This window comes from Drosophila ficusphila, unplaced genomic scaffold (assembly GCF_018152265.1).
Source record: "Drosophila ficusphila isolate 14025-0441.05 unplaced genomic scaffold, ASM1815226v1 contig_286, whole genome shotgun sequence".
Classification (NCBI taxonomy): domain Eukaryota; kingdom Metazoa; phylum Arthropoda; class Insecta; order Diptera; family Drosophilidae; genus Drosophila; species Drosophila ficusphila.
Genome location: NW_025064189.1, coordinates 1,517,829 through 1,535,696, shown reverse-complemented (window position 1 = coordinate 1,535,696; position 17,868 = coordinate 1,517,829). Strand labels below are relative to the sequence as shown.

General features: G+C 42.2%; 1 protein-coding gene across 16 annotated transcripts in view; it reads right to left on the bottom strand.

Moving 5' to 3' along the window:
• LOC108095412 (CUGBP Elav-like family member 4) overlaps positions 1-17,868 on the bottom strand; it is a 138,515-nt gene that overhangs the window by 109,729 nt on the left and 10,918 nt on the right. For 9 of the 16 annotated variants that reach the window (XM_043207791.1, XM_017196514.2, XM_017196499.2 and 6 more), the window contains exon 3: positions 10,058-10,099. The exons of the other annotated variants lie outside the window; for them this stretch is intronic. In XM_043207791.1, the coding sequence (XP_043063726.1) occupies positions 10,058-10,099 (42 nt within the window). The remainder of the gene's footprint in view (positions 1-10,057; positions 10,100-17,868) is intronic. 16 annotated transcript variants of the gene reach the window in all.

Here is a 17,868-nt window from a genome sequence, read left to right as displayed (position 1 = left end):
TTTTGTTGATAGAAAAGTAATATTTTATGGGGTTATCTTCGGGGGCGGATGAAACGGGAGTAAAAGGAGTGGCTTTGCTTATTGAAAACGCCGCTTGGTTCGCTTCTTTTCCTAACAAAAATCATCAAAGTTTTATGCAAAAGTTTTTGCGAGCTGCTGCTGGTTCGTGGACACAGATACGCTTGCTCTCCCGCTGGAGAAATTTGTCACTGGCAAAGCACCTAAAAGTAGACAATGTTGCCCCAAGCATCTGTCATGTGTGTGTTTGGTGGGTGGAGAAAGGAGAAAGGGGGAGAGGGGGGATTTCCACCAGCTGGAGGTGAAAGCAAAACAAACTAACGAGCTAGCAAGCAAAACAAAAGCTTGTAGTGCAGTGGCAGCAGCTCGCTTTCTCTGCGCTTTCTCTAACAACCTGCCATAACTGCAGCTTAATCAAAAGTTTTTCACTGCCTCAGCCACAGAGATTCAGAGCTCCAGCTGGAGGGCAACCAACCAACCAACCGACGAACCAACCAGTCATCCTCCAACCGACCGCAACTGCATCATCCTTCTGCCTGATCCTTGCTCCTTGCTTCGAATCCTTGCCTCTAGTCCTTGGTCCTTGCCGCCTGCATGCCCCCTTTGATACTAATCAGTGGCTGCTTCTTCCACTTTTTATGTTCTGTCTGGCGGCTTGGCCACGTTCAATGGTAGATATCTATATTCTTTATGTATCCCGATGTATGAAATATGGCAAGTGTACTATATATATAATGGCTGTTACAGCTTGCCCGTTGGTGGGAGTTTTGCAATTAGCAAGTGGCAATTAAAGTTGGCTGGGATTCTGGCATTGAACCCGGGCAAGGAAAAAAGAAGAATGTTTATTGGTTCATATATTATCCTTTGGAGCAGACAGCAAAAAGCGATTAACAAGTGGTGAGAGCAAACAATAAAAGGTCTGATCGAACAAGTTAATAAAGAGTACGAAATCGCTTGTTAAATCTTTAAGGTTTTCCCCTTGAAAACACCGTACCTTACCACACCTGTGACCCAGTCCCAACCCAACTCAAAAACCCAAGGCGTATTTCATTCAAGACACGACACTTGACTGTCGTATGACACTCGAGAGTTCCTGCTCCTGTCCGTCAGTTGGCGGTTGCCCCACCCATTTTTGGCCGACACAAAATATGCAAATAAATTACTAATAACCTCAGAATATAACCCTTGCACGGAAACGGCGGGAATTTAAAGGGCTTGGGGTGAAACGTGAATGTGGAGCGAGTGGTATTCCTGATTCATAATTCAAATTTTACGCCGCAATAAACAAAAATGCCTAAAATTATGCAACACAACGCCCATGAACATTGCTGAGCAAGTCATAAATTATGTAAATTTCATTTTACGCCCCCTCCTCCACGATATATATATATATACTCCCGGATATATACACGTACATATGTACAGCCACGCCCACAGTCAAGTCAACCACAAAATTGTAAAACGCGCGTTCGTCCCGCAAAAAGAAGAAGGTATAGAAAACGGAACGTTATTATTATGTAAATAATTAATGGCGTGTAATTATCTAAATTTCGGACAATTAGAAAAAATTAACACACACCGACAGTGAAGTAAAAAAACGGAGGGAAACACGCGGCAAGGCCAGAAATTTATGACATTTTTATTATACCTAAAATTTATAAAAAAAAGAGAAGAGAATAAAATGGGAATGGAAATGAAAATGAAACTCCATGTAGAGCATGTCCTTTTGCTGGGTTTTCCCGGTTTCCGTTACACATTTAACGCCATTTTAACGCATGCTAATGACCACCTAAGCTTGGTCCTGCCCAACACAAAAATACTTTGTTTACTTTCGGAAAATAGGAAAAGCGGAGAAACACAACAGCAAAATATGGAACAAGGTGTAGCCCTTTGAAAGGTTCGCCATTAATTAGGCAAACTTGGAGCCAATGTCAGGTCAGACAAACATTAGTTTTGGTAATTTATTAGCGGGCCGAAATGCCCAATGAAAGCTAATCAATACTTTCGCCGGGCAGACGAGCGAACCTTTTCCAAAAATTACTAATTAGCATGAAAACGGTCGAGTCAGTTGCTTTTGAGTGCGGCTTTATCTAATAAAGGGTTGAAAAATGGAAAACAACAGAAGAAATTTAAATATTTGTACACTTTAATACATAAAACAGTATGTATTCTGTGTTATTTTTAAAAACAAATATCTTTTGAAAATAAAACATACCTGTAAATCCTATTAAAAATTGTGTAAGTTAGTTTTTTTGTACTTTGCTTTCTAAGTGTTTTATAATTCTTACAAAAACTAAAACTAAACACACTTCCATGTTTTAATTAAAACTTCAGCCAGAAAAGAATTCCCCAACTACAGTTGTCTGGTTTCCCAATGGCCAAATTTAAATGCGTGCGCTTTTGGGGCGATGACCCAATTGATTACTTCGTCTTCAGATGGGGCAGCATTGAAAGCATTAAAAGCATACCTTTAAGGGCAATCGAGAAGAACGAACCCCTCCCACGAGGCGAATCCAACCCATCCAAAACCCATCAGCTTGTGAAACGGCAACATGGAGAATTTTTGCTGCATACCAGCAGGCGCGCTAGAAATGCTTACAAATTATATAAGGCTCCCAAAAAGGGGGGTGGAGAAAAGGGGTGGAAAGGGGGATGTATGGAATGGTAAAGGGGGCGAGGCTGAGGCCAAACAACGCACTCAACTGTGAAAATGTCTGTTAAGGGCAACAAACACGCACTCATGTGTATTTGCGAGTGTGTGTCAGTGTCTGAGCGTGGGCTACCTAGCCGCCTGTCAGCAGAATGACAGTATATATAGTATAGAAATTATATATACCTAAATTTATACATGTGTGTGCCTCCTTTATACACATACACACATGAGAAAGAAAGAGAGAGAGAGATGTGGTGCCCCGCCTTGGCCAACTGTCAATTGAGTTGGCATGTTGGCAGCCTCTTGACTTTCAGTCTAATGCGAATTCCTCATAAGCATGATAAGCATAAATATCCATTTGGACAGCCTCAGTGAGCGAGAGGCAACAGCAGCAGCAAAAAATTTGATTGAAATATTGCCAAGTCACTCTTCTAATGCCCGGCACGTATTTTAATTGATTCGTGCCGCACAAGGAGCCGCAGGAGTGGCATCAGCGGCAGCTCATTACATGTCATGAAGGAGATTGCAGCAAATTGAAAAACCCATGCCAAAAAACGAGGCAAAAAAGAGTATAAATCAATGGCAATGCAAACAAGTTGGACTGGGAATCAGGAGCAGGAGCAGGAGCAGCAAACACAAACACACAAATACAAATACAAACGTAAGCGCAAACAGAGCAAAAGGATACTCGATATTTGCTCTACGGGTTTGATGTCTGATGATGATGCTCCATTTATTATTAACTTGAAATGATTTCGGGCAGTCGGCGACCGCACTCTCTTCTCGTCGAGGTGACGACGCAGCGATTGAATGCACGACTGCATCGCTGGCAGGACTACCAGGATTCGCAGGACTCGGCAGGACTAACAGAGCTGGCAGGACCAACGCAGAACTGCATGTATCCGTATCGTCGCCGTATCTGTGTATCTCTGTATCTGTATCTCCGCATCCGTGTATCCCAGTATCCCTGCATCCCAGTATCCTTGTATCCCCAGTATCTGTGTATCCGTGTATCCGCCTCTGTGTGTACACGTGTGAGTTCAATTGGAAAATCGTGTGCGGCATACGGCAGCGTGTTTTTGTAAATAGCAATCGCGTACGTTTCTCAGCAGGCAGCCTGTGTACACTTGAAAATGTATCTGCGATTCGCATTATACGTGTAACTCGCATCGCGGCATCGCCAGTTGATGAAATCAGGCGAATTCATATTTCATATTAAATTTTGAAGCCCGGCCCCCAGGTGAAACGAACGAACGAAACTGGGCGGGGAAACATCAGCTAAGAAAGGATAATACCCAGCCAATGTTGTGAGTTGGAATCGTTAAATAATATTCAGCAATTCTCTTGCGTTTAATTCAGTTTCCATTTTAAAGAAATAAATTTATACCGTAAACGCAGATTTAAAAATCAAATTTAATGAAATTTTTTGAAATTAAATAAGAAAAATTTAATCCCTCTGCTTTCTTTTGAAAAAATAGATCATTGTTTCTTTTTTTAAATTCTAAAAGATTTTAGCTTAAATTGGATAATTCTTTTATAATTGATGCTTTTTAAGATACATCGATTTTAAGGGAAACTTGAATTTTAAATATTACAAAATTTACAGAAATGAACTCGCGTATAAAGAAAAGCACGGTTGGTTTTGTAATTCTTTAAAATTCTGATCATGTCCAGTTGAAGGGAATGATTCCCTTAACCCCCGAAACCCTTCCAGCAATTCTGCACCCATTTATGGCCAGATCCTTCGTCCTCTTCTCTTTAAATTTAATTTTCGACGAGCAAGTGCTGTGTGCTCGGCATACAACACAAAAATAAACCGCTTAACATGGCTTTGAGCAGTGCAAATAGCATATAGAAACGCATTGAGCGCATGCAAATGACAACACGACACGCCCACGCACACATGCACTCAAGTATCTGTGTGTGTGTGTGTGTGAGTGTGTATGTGTGAGCGCATAAGTGAAGTATATCTTTGTAATCCGAAATGCTCAAGGCGTGCAAATATTCAATTTTAAATATGCAGTCGCCTCCTCTCCTCTGACCAAACATTAAAATAAAAAAGGAGGAAAATGACAAAAGTCCCCTTTCTTCTTCCATTTAATTCTCCATTTCGAACTCTGCATTTGCTCGTCATCTCTTTTTGGCCTTAGCAACTAAATGTCATAAACACAATGTCATGACAACTTTTGAAATTTGAATTTCAAAGCAAAAATTTCCCGCATTTATTCATTTGCTCAGTCATTCATTGCCATTTATTTTATTTGCTGAAGCTTTCCCTGCTTTCCCTGCTTTCCCTGCCTGGTCTTCATATATATTCTTGTATGTGAACGAAATTGGTTCATGTCCATGTCTCAATTTGCCTCCTCCTCCAGGATCCGCAAACGAGCTGAAATTCCTTGCAAGCACAAGTTCTTAACACATCTTTGATCTCCTCGGCTGTCAATGTAGAAGGACGATGGCGAAGGGGCAGGAAACTATAGGCTGTGTATCCCGGAACCGAGCGTAGCGACCCGAAAATTGTATTAATTTAGATTTCATTTAGTCCTGTCCCTTGGGTCAGCCAGATAGTTCCTTTCGCCAAGGACGAAAAGCAAGTGAGTGGGAAAAATTAAAGAAGACACAGGGCTTACAACTTGATTTGGTGATCAAAGTGGCATTGGTTTAAGCTGTATTTTATGGGCTTTAAAACTAAAGATTCGTTGATTCTTGGCCTTGGGCTTTTAACATCGGGGTTGATTTCCTCATCTGTACTATATTTGCTATTGCCGGGGTTAGTTTTTCCCTCCGAGGGTTGACTGCATCCCACATTTGGACTCCGCTTTTTTCCAACTGGCCTTGTTATTATTATAATAAGCAATTTGATGTCGCTACTTAAAATGCTGCCACGTGTCCTGCGACACGGTGTGTCTTAGTTTGGGTTTGTGGGTGTGTCGAAGGCAAACAAAGCTAGAACTTCTAGTAGAGTGGGGTTTTTTTTGTGTATATTTAATTAGTGGGTGGTTCCATAAGTATGTCCAGACGGTGAGAAAGTGCAATGTGCGAGAGTATCCTGGAGAAGGACAATCAGATTATCTCTATGAGATATCAAAACGTGGACACAGAATAATTGGAACTTGAGAACCGCCTGCTGACGCCTGTAATTCTTATATGAAACCTAATATGTTCATTATAAGCTGGCAACCATTTGTTTATCACTGCCTCATTTTCACTTTCTCGGTTCGAGTCGTCCTTGTCCTTTGCCCTTTGTCCTTTTGGCCCGTTTGGCAGAAATCTCTGGCTGTGATTCCCTGTGATACCCACTTGAGCCTCGGAGATCCGAAAGTTTATTAAATATAAATTTATAACACGCACATGTGGCCCTCCATGTCAAACGGAAAACAAACAGAAGTCAAGTTTGCCGCCCTCTTCAAAATGGGAAGAAGAGCCACCCCGTTTTTGTTCTCCGGTTGGATGGATGTTTTGCCTCCTTGAAGCCACTCCACTTGCCATAACTTAAATAAATATGCAAACATTTCGTCACATTCCGCCCACGCCCACTTTTAATTTAAGCCCACTTAACACCTCATAAAACCGGCTACGTTCTGCCTGAATAAATGAACGAATGACTAAATGAATGACTGAATGAGTGAACGAACGAATAAACGGGGGCGAAAGTGAGTGACTGACAGTGGCAGAGTTCCTTCCTCAGTTTAATATAAAATATACACATTTTATACATTTTAATTTTTACATTTAACAACTTCCAAGCAATTAGCTCAAAAGGGTTGGTCCTCGCAGAACCACCCTTACCCTTGATACCCTCTTTCTGTATTTCGGTATCCTGGCTCTTGGTTGATTGCTACTCTTGGCAAATTAAACTTGAAAGTTGTAAAATTTCCCTTGTCATTGGCAAGGACACGTGCGTGTCAAACAGCCAGCACTCGCCGGAATTTCAAGCCCAGCATTTCGCATCTCAACCCTTGTTGTTCAGTTGTTCTCAACTGATTTCCGTCAGGAGTTGTTTTGTGCTCATAACTAAATTAAAATGTAAAAGTATCCTTTCCTTTTTCCTTTCTTTTTTCCCGGGAAATTCATTACGCTGCAGTTTGAATCCTTTTTACATTGGCTGGCATTGATTTGCGTGCTTTAGCTGGGCTAAAATTACCTCAATTCCCGAAAAAACAGATGTGTGTACTGAGCCGAGCTGAGCGGCGCTTCATTCACAGCCCATAACAATTGCTGTTTATGCTGATTTTTATGCCCCCTCAAGACACACACTTTCCGCTCAGGTCTGGCTATGAATAAGTAAGTGAGCGGCGAGCTTTCCATTTGCCTCCACATTCAAATGCTGTCCTGCTTCTCCGGTTCCCAGTTCCAGTTCCTCTGGAACTCGCATCTCCGCCGGCTTATTTGCCATGTAATCTTAAGCGACAGGCATTTGTTTACTTATTTATGCACTTTCTACCCCGCCTTTCTTCGGGGGAAGCACCAAAAACACTGAGCACACAACTCGAACTCAACTCCCTTTTGCCATAAAGGTTAGCAACTTAAAAATCACAATGGGGGCTTTGACTCTGCCATTAGATAAGATGTGTGTGGAGGAGTAAGTATGGTATGGGAGTATGGGGGTAAATCCCTCTTTGGGGTATCTCTTGCTTTATTTTTATGCGCTTCGTGTGAGATTTTTATTGTGTACACACAGAGGAAAGGAACTCCGAGACAGACGCTATCTTTGCCACGTTTGCTTTTATTATTTAATGGAGCACAAAATGCATTTTACTCGCCCGCTCGTCGTCTGCTTATTTGCTTTCCTGCCGCCTTGCCTGATCCTTCGACTGCTTAGGCGTGCGGTTTCGCCATCGTCCTGCGAACGAGTCCTTTTTTTGGGAATGAGGAGGGTAATCCCCGCCAGGCAGGCATGCGAAATTAATAATTTATATATGAAAATGTGCGTTAAGAGCAGCAAAATGCGAGCCGAGTGCCGTAGACTCTCGAGTCTGTTTGCCAAATGGCTCAGGACGAAGGCGTTAGGCTGTTTGCCAAGGTCATAAGTAGGACTTGCTGTGATTCTCCACCCTCCCAAAAAAAAAAAAACGACCACCATCTCGTTCATCGTAATTTGCTTAATAAAACGCGGTGTGGCATATTGCATAAAATATAAGCATTCCTTTTGTTTTCCCTTGTTTTTCTTCCGCCTTAGCGCAATTTGTAAATTGCAAACCAGATTTCGCTCGCTTTTCCCGAACATCTTCTCGCTGGCTGTCGCCTTTCATTTGACTCCGCTCGAGAGTTGCACTTGGGAGTGGCAGGATGTCTGAGGATGTCGAGAAGGAGTCAAGTGGATGTTATGTGCATAAATTTTCCCCCGGAACCCCAGAAAAAACTCAGACTCCGGGGAGACTGGCTGGCAAAAGGCCCTGCGGCTGCGGAGTATTTTTATGGAGCAACCAAATGTCAAATTTATGCATATGAATGTTTATGGCAGATCCGAGAGGGATTACGATTTGATAACTCATACGAGGGATATACCCCTTGCTACCCTCTGAATTTCCTCATTCACCTTTGGCAATCTGTGCGCTCAGCCAACATCCGGCAAAAGTCAATTGAAGTTGTAATGAGAATTGAAATGGCCTGCAATTAAAGGTGATGGCGCATCTCCTCCTCACCAAAAAAAAAACAGGAATAAAAAAAACAGGATCTGGTGTCCTAACGCCCGATTTCGCCGGCTTTTTCCATTGGTTTTACGCATGCCGCAGGCCCAAACACTTTGCATAACATTAAGCAGCTTCACTTCAGTTTTTATTTCGATTCAGATTCCCTTCCGTTTTCCCTTCCCTTATCTCATTTTTGTTGTATTTTTTTGTGGGTCGGTCTCTGTGGTCGACCGCAGCTCCATAAAATATGCACCCAGACACACAACAAAGTGAAGTATGCAAAATGGAAGGCACACAGTTCGTTGGAAGGGGGCGTCGTTTCGCCGGGGGGTGTGGCAAAGCGCCTAAAAGCATATTTCAATTAAGCTATCACCTTGAATTATTCTCACGAGCACTGGCACCCCCACAAATACACACAACACACACACACACACAAATACAGAGCGAGAGTTCTGCCTAAAAGCAGACTACGTTTTTTTATTTTTTAATTTTAATGTTTTCATTCACCGCCAGCGGAGAAGAAGAAGAAGAAGCAGCAGCAGAAGAATAACGTTAAAACCGCTCGTCAAAAATTTGCATTTAAATGAGGCGCAGAGGCGACTGACTGACGGGCCGGGTTCTCTTCGCTCCTTGGAAGTGGAAATTTTTATGATTGCGGTGACTGCCAAATTGTCAGTGAATAAAAGCCAGTGTGTGTGAGTGTCTTTCTGTCTCTGAATATAGTATATATGTATGTATGTGTGTTTGCGTGGGTGTGCCCGCTGTGTGCATAAAATGTAAATATATTCTCTGTTGTGTGGGTGGAGGGGTCACTGAACACACGAAAGTCATCCTGCAATAAAGGATACTCTCCAACTATTTGCCAAAAGCAAGCCAATTATTCCCATATTTCATTTCGATCAAGCAACAATTTCTCTAATTCAACAGAAGCAAAAAAAAAACCTCTGACAGGCTTAATGTTGCCCGAAAATCACAATTAAGAAGCAATTTCGGACCAAACAGGATACACAGCGCTCCTCTGTTGGTTGGTTATGCAGAAATTGCTCAGCTCACACGCACATTCACATTCACATACTCAGACGGTTCATCGTCATCATCCTTCATCCTTCATCCAGGGATTCATTCCCCGCCTCTTCTCCTTTACCCAAAAATTTTTGGCATAAATGCCATAAACAGTTTATTTAGCAACGGAAAATTAACTGCAGAATGCTGCCAAGCCCCCCAGAAAAAAAAAGAATGTGTAAGAGGCACACTGGCAGACAGCCGGGGAAAACCGAAACGGAAACCGAAACTGATGGCGCTACTACTACAAATACAAATACTACTAACACTACTACCACCCAAGTCAACTCTATATGGGCTCCAAAACTCAACTCGACGCTTTATGACGTTTTACTTCATGTGCAGCTTCATAATTAAGTGACTCCCGGGGGCCAGGAATGGGTTTGGTGCCCAAAAACCAGCTGAAGATTCGTGGCAGGGCTGACAGACACTCGGGGGAGCTTTTAGTTTTGAGCCACGTGAGTAGCATCATCGCTTGGGCCATAAAAACAAGCCCCAAACGAGGTCAACTGAGGGCACTAAAATGCATTTGCTTTATATCGCCATACACACATGTACATCACATACATATATATATATATATCGGTCCGGGTGGAGGATAAGTATATATATAGCGATGGCCAGATAGTGAAAAAGGTATACAGTTAAAGACGCACATAAAAAGTGTTAGCAGGTCGTTTTGTGTACTTACTAATTTGATGGCTGGTGGTATTAATGGATGATGGCAACTTACCTGCAAAGACAGAGAGACAAGGGGGAAATGTTTAATATTAAGTGATACGACAGCGAGTAGGAAGTGGAGGTGGAAAATTGGCTAAGGTATAATTAAGTCATTATGAGTGCTGAGGGGTGGAAAACGTAAAACTGTAATTAGATATGATGGGCGATAAGAGCAGAGATAAAACCAAATAACTGGGCAGGGCTTTCAAACCCGAGAATACGGAACCCGGCATATCCTCTTAAAGCCCCAGTCACGAATCTCGCTGAAGTTTTCCCTCAAAAATTGATTATTGCAAACACTTTAACACGCCCAGGCACATGGAAAAGTTAGCCCAGGGCGAAAGCAGAGTGAGGAAAAAAAATGTCATAAAAATTCTATTTTCGTATAAAATTTCGAAAGTAATCTAATAAATATTGATTTTCATTCGTCATCGCCAACGACGATGGCAATGGCGACGCTGGCGACAACAACATCATCATCAGCACCACAGGGTCACCAGGATGGCATGTGGAATGGGCTTTGCAAGTGGAGTGGGGAGTGGAGTGGGTTGGGTTGGGTTGGGTGGCTTGTAACCCTACACGTGAATGGAGAGCAAGGGGCAGGGAGGACACGACATCACGGAGCGCCACACAGGCGTAGTCAATAGTCGTTATTTGATATAGTCGCCAGACCAACAACAACAACAAGAACACCAACACTGAAAAGCAGCGATAGCCAAAGCAATAGCAAGCTGGCCATGATGAAACGTGCCTGGGACCGCCGCCGCTGACCAGGACATCGACCAGGAGCAGGAGAAGGAGCAGAAAAGGGAGGAGGAGGAGCAAGAGGAGCGGGAAAAGGAGCAGGAGCAGGAGCTGACCGCACGTAGAGCGGCGAGTCCTTTGGCTGCAAGGGATGAAATCATGCGCGCAACTCGTTTTCGGTCAAGCAAACCAGGCACCAAACCAAAAAAAAAAAAAAAAAAAAATGATGGGGAGTGGGTTGCTTTTGCCTTCGATGGGGGGGGGGACAAACACAGTTCATTCAATCATTCAAATGTCCTTTGAACTATAAAAATACATGACACTAATAAAGAAAACGAACAAATGACACGACACCGGGAAGGCGGCAGTATGGTAGGATGGTGGCTATATAGGTGGAGCAGCCAAAATTGCTATTTAGAGCAATTTATAAGCATACTTTGAGGCGCCCCCAAGACCCTCGGCCACACGACATTTGACATTTACGAGTGAGTCCAGCGCACAGGACTCCATCCTTGCTTCCTTCCGTCGCTACATCCTTTGCCATAAATTTCGCTGTAGCTATTTATTGCATTTTTATGTAAAATGATCCTAACGGTAAACCTATATACGTTTCTTCCCTTTCTTTTTTTTTTGTATTTTATACTTTTGAAAAGTTGTTTATGGGGCCACGACAAAATCGAATTGCGAGTTGCGCGGCACGAGAACAATTCAAGCAATTAAAGGTGTGCCAGGAAAAACCTGGGGAAAAAAAAGTAAGAAATCGTTTGGGATTCCCGTGGCTGATTTTTACAAGAATTTCCTATTCATTCGCCGGGTGGCATTGCATACTTTTCGGTGGCTTTGGCATGATTTATCTAGCATCTAGCGCGTCTGCACCGCATTTTTATGGCCATATGCTCGGTCCTGTTCACGATGGCCGTAACAATCGGCAAAAGCCACAACAACTGCCACTACAGGAATAGGAATACTGGCACACAAATCAAAACAACGCACACAGCGCCTAAAAAGCTGCTATGGGTTTCTGGGGTTTCCAGGGGTTAGGTGGCACAACCCGGGGGCAGTAAACTACATGAAGGCTTTCTTCGCCGCGTCTGGGCCCATGTAATCTCTGTTGACCATAAAGATTTATAGACTATTGTGTGTCGTTCACGCTGCTGCTGCCACCGCCGCCGCCGCCGCAGCGGCAGCAATGAAAGGAAACTTTTTGCAACTTAGCGCCAAACTTTATGCAATAATTTATATATATTGGGAGCGCGCCGTCCCAAGCCTTGGCTATATAAAAATGTTAGAAGCAAAACAAAACCGAAAAAAAAAAAAAGGGGTGTGTCCAGCCTACGCACGACAGAAGTGAAACTTCTTCATCACTACTCATTTTTATACACTTGCAGAGCAAAAGGGTATTATAATTTCAGTCAGAAGTTTGCAACGCAGTGAAGGAGACACCTCAGACCCCATAAAGTATATATATTCTTGATCAGCATCACGAGCAGAATCGGAATACGTCTGTACGTCTGTCCGTCTGTCCATCTGTCCGTCTGTCCGTTTCCGCGCAAACTAGTCTCTCAGTTTTAAAGCTATCTTGCTGAAACTTTCCCAAAAGGTGTGTAGTTATTGCACGCAGTATATAAGTCGGAACGGGCCGGATCGGCCGACTATAAAGGATAGCTCCCATACGAGGGAATGAAAAATTCTCACGCCGAAGTTTTTCGTCAGATCTACTTGAATTCTTCAAGATGGCGTTTTCTAACTGTTATTGAATTTCGGATTAAATTTGATCAAAATCGGATAACTCTATCATATAGCTGCCATAGGAGAGATCGAAAATTATATATAGAATTAATGGAAATAAATTGATAACATCGTTGTTTTTTATCCCATGATTTTTTGAATATCAAGTTTTTTAACAACGTTTATATTGAGAAAAAAGTTTCATAAAAATCGGTCATCTATATCTTATAGCTGCCATAGGAAAGATCGAAAAATTTATATCGAAATAATGGAAACAAATTTATAACATCGTTGTTATACCCTTGCAGAGCAAAAGGGTATTATAATTTCAGTCAGAAGTTTGCAACGCAGTGAAGGAGACACCTCAGACCCCATAAAGTATATATATTCTTGATCAGCATCACGAGCAGAATCGAAATATGTATGTACGTCTGTCCGTCTGTCCGTCTGTCCGTTTCCGCGCAAACTAGTCTCTCAGTTTTAAAGCTATCGTGCTGAAACTTTCCCAAAAGTTGTGTAGTTGTTGCACGCAGTATATAAGTCGGAACGGGCCGGATCGGCCGACTATATCGGATAGCTCCAATACAAGAGAATGAAATAAAAAATTCTCACTCTATTGTTTTTCATCAGATCGACTTGAATTCTTCAAGATGGCGTTTTCTAACTGTTATTGAATTTCGGATTAAATTTGATCAAAATCGGATAACTCTATCATATAGCTGCCATAGGAGGGATCGAATATTATATATAGAATTAATGGAAATAAATTGATAACATCGTTGTTTTTCATCAGACAAGTATGATTTTTGGAATATAGAGTGTTCTTACGACTCTTGAATTACGAGTTAAATTTGATCAAAATCGGACAACTATATCGTATAGCTCCCATATCTACAGTCAAAAATATGGAAAATGAATAGAAAAATCGTCTTAGCTTCGATGTTGTCTAGCCTTTATGCGTTTTGTTCGACATATTTGATGACTGCAAGGGTATATAAGCTTCGGCTTGCCGAAGCTAGCTTCCTTTCTTGTTTTTTTATCAGACAAGTATGATTTTTGGAATATAGAGTTTTCTTACGACTCTTGAATTACGAATTGAATTTGATCAAAATCGGACGACTATATCATATAGTCGTCATTTGAACAATAGTCGAAAATACGGAAAATGAATAGAAAAATACTCATAGCTTCGATACTGTTTAGCCTTTTTGTATTTAGTTCGACATATTTGATGACTGCAAGGGTATATAAGCTTCGGCTTGCCGAAGCTAGCTTCCTTTCTTGTTAAAATTGAAATTCTGTAGGAAACCGAATAAAAGCCTTATTAGACGCTTCATTTTAGAGGTCTCGAAATGTGCTGGCGACTCTCAAAAGTTAACAAACCGATTGAGAAGAAGAAGAAGACAAATACATATCGATATGTGTTTTCATTTCTAGGTCAAATAAAATGGATAGAAATTATGGTGCCAATTAATATCTGTATGCAACCTGTTCGATTTGAATTCCTTTTGACATTCACACCTCTCACCCCTTTTTCAACTGCAACTTTGTGCGAGCGCGCTGAGAGCGAGAAAGGATAGAGGAGGATAGAGACATCGTTCGTCAGCGGTTAGAAAGGGATGGGGATCCTCGCTTTTTCGTGACGGCAATTTTCGTGACGGTAATTTTCGTGACGGTCATGAATCGGTTTTACTCCGTCCCCGAAAATCCATAACGCGCCTAAAGAAGTTTCACTTCAATATGGAAAAAAAAGAAATATAAGAGCAGAAAACGCAATGCCGACGACCTACACAAAAGGCATTACCCATAATAGTCGCAGGAGCAAACAAAGGACGAAGGAGCCACCGCAGCCGGCGTGAACGGAACGCGTGTAGCAACAAGGACGAAGGATGAGGAGCTTCAGTAGAAGTTGATGGAACAGCGAGAAAAGCCATCATCCACCTGACGAGTCGAACTGATCGTACTCTGGAGGATTCGCAAATAGAATAAAGTTTCAACATCGTGTTCTCTATATCATCAGCGATAACAGATGATAAATGTAAATAAAAGTCGAACTGGGGCAAGTTAAAAGGTTTTAAAACTTTTGAGTCTAGCATTTGGTAAAACTTTAAGGGTTGTTGCCCCACAAACGAGTTAAATATGAGCTTGCATTAAAGCAAATAAGTCTTTCATTTTAAAGAAAAATGTTCTTTAGTAGATAGAGTATGCTATTTTAATATTCAATAAGATTAATGTAATAATATTAAATATTCATCTTATAACAACAACATTTTTTGAATGACTTGGAACCTTTAAAATATAAGTTTATTATTCTCGTATAAAATCACTTTCTTAAATTAATCCAACAAATTCCTTTAATGCAGTTTAATTTAAGTTAATTTATAATAAAAAAAAAACTTTTTTAAATTGCTTCCTTTTAATAAACTACATCTAAGCCCTTATTTTTTCCTGTCATCACATAATTAAATTGAGTCCATCCTAAGCCACCAAAGAAATGAAGCCCGGGAAAATCTGGAATGGCCACCTCCTAAACAAGCGTTACCAACCTCGTTGCATATCAGCGTTGGCTGTGTGGCGCGATAAAAAATTAAAAACTTGCTCCTTCGATACACCGCTTAGGTGTGTGGATCGCGGGAAAAAAGGAGTCCTGGAGGTCCTGGCAAAAACGGGAGAGCGCGCCAAGTGTAAAAAAGGAAAACTTTTCAATGAGTTTTTCCTGTCGGCATTGGCGGCGTCCTCCTCGTCGGTTATGAGCCTTTAACCCCCCACCCCCTTACCACCCCCTCTTTTCTCTTCTTCTTCCCATCCCCTGTCAATCCCCCCTTGGGCGGTTTATTGTTGTTTGCGTTTTAAATAGACTCAAGTGTTGTTGGTTGCTGCCGGTTGCAGGCATTGTCTGAAGTGCGTTTGCTACTACCGCTTCATTGTTGTTGTTGTTTTTACTTTTTTTGTTGTTGTTGTTGTTGTTTTTCTTTTTGTTGTTGTTATTGATGTTGTTGGCGGGATGCTGCTGTCCTGGGGACTCGAAATCAATCGATAGTTAATGGAAAATCGTTATTAATGAAAAGTTTACGCCTGTCTCTCTCTCTCTCTTTCTCACTCTTTTTCCTTCCCTTTCTCTCCTGCACAGTGAAAGCCGGCAATTGAGCGTTCACTGAGCCATGGCAAAATGGTTGATAAAGTGCAGAAAGCAATAAAAAAACGAGAAGAATATCTGAGAATGGGAGCAGCGGAGAGAGAGCGCAACATTTAAGTAGCAAAGTTTTCCTTTTTTTTTCCCGTAATTTCATTTGAGTGTGAAAAGTTGCACGCACATGAAGAGAGTGGAAAGTTCGATGGGCGGAGGGCGGAGGGGGAAGAGGAGAAAGTCGGATGAATTTGCCTCCCGCTTTTTTGTTGCTGCATATTTTCCAGCGCATAAATATTTTATGCATGCAACAAAGGCAGTCAAAACACAATGGCCAAAAAAGTTGGCTCTGTCTGTTGGCGAGCCATTTGCACCTCTAACAAAGCAGGGCGTCCTTTTCATAATATTTCTGATTGAGCAACCTGAAAAAAAAGTTTCCTTTTTTTTCTGCCTTTCGCATCCTTCACTCTCGATAGTTTAATGGCAGTTTAAGTAGTTTGACAGCGGTGCAAAAAGGTGGCGACGGGGGTGGGGGAAAATTGATTTGAGCCAGAAACTCATTACGACCGCATCTCGATGAACTCGGATCACGCAGGACATAAATAAGAGGAGTACCCTGTTCCGCTCGGAATGGTTTTGTAATCACATCAGGCAAAAAACGAACGGGCAAGGAGTTGCAGAATTTTATTTTATTTTGGGGGTTGCCTGTGCCGTGGCTGATTTATTGCAACAACAAAGTTTTATCATGCATATTTTATGCGTGTAAATGTTGCCGTCATAAAATGCTTCCTCCAAAGAGGTCCTGCCACACGCACCAGTGTATTTATGTGTGTGTGTGCGAGTGTGGATTGGTATATTGGGTAATATGGGTTGTTTCAGGATGTGGCATGGCCCTTTATGCGTACGAGTTGTAATGGCGGCCAATAAAGCAGCCATTCAATGGCAGCAAATTGGCATTTTATTAGCGCACCCATTGCCATCGCACATGGCAGACCTCCTTCCCTTTCGATTCGCCACTAATTTGGCTCGTACTTCTCGCGTATGTCATAATAAAAATGAGTGTTGAAAACTTTTAACAAACGACAAAATACCAGTCGAGAACCCCGCGATCCCCTCTTCATCGATCGATGATGTCCTGTGATGCCTGTGGGTGCAAGAAAAGGATGTCGTCCTGCGCTTTTGAGGTCGTCGTCGTTGTCGCCGCCGCCGCTTTGGATTTCGCATCTTTCGGCTGGAAGGGCATAACTCAAAGTTTACTCAAGTTACTTGCGCCAGCGACAAGACAGAAAACTTTGTACTTTACATCATTAAAAAGTTTCGCTTTCTCCACTTTTTTTTCCTTTGCTTTCTCTCTCTCTCTCTTTCCCATTCCCATTTCCATTCTCTGTCTCCGGTTTTCACCATTTCTTCTAGAGGCTTTTGCCTTTCTCTGGGAACTTTTCCGGCCAAAGACTGACTCCGCCGACTTTGATTGTGATTCGGGCTCTGACTGAAGGAGCTTAGCAATTGACAGTTGGCCATCAAAGTAAGGAAGCTCAAGGAGAATCGCTTAATTTGTGCGAATCGCAGAATTTTAAAAGGGGGAGCTTAAGACTCCGCTGACCGCAACTGATTAAAGGGAATCCCTTGTGCTGCCAGGATAAAAAAAAACTATAGAATGAAAGAAACTCCATACATTTAGGCGTGAGCTGGAATTCCCGTAATAAACGAGCGCGTAATAGAAAAAATCCCTGCCTCTCCGGGGAGGCAGCAACAAATAAATAGTTGCAATGCTCCAGTTTGCTCTATGCTCTGGTTGGCTGCCACTGCCACTGGCCACATTCTGGGCTAAGGGTTGTGGCAGAAAGGGGTTCAAAGGGGGGAAAGGTGGGGGATGGGGGAGCTCCAAGGCGGGCAGGACTTGCCATGGCTCATAGTTGGCAGTGGTAGTCGTGCGGTGGTTGCCTTTTTGTGCCCATGCGCATGGAAAATAGTTGCACAAACTTGCACAGAGCACAAAAAAAAAAAAGAAAAGGATATAAACGAAGGCATAAAATGAACGGGGCGCAAAAAACACAAAAAAAAAGGAAAGCAAAAACGAGGGAGGGAGGAGGAGTTCCCCGGCTTAGAGTGTCCTGCTTTGTGTATCTTTTCTGCACGTGTGTGTGTGTGTGTGACGGGTGTGTGAGTAAGTTCTGCATTGT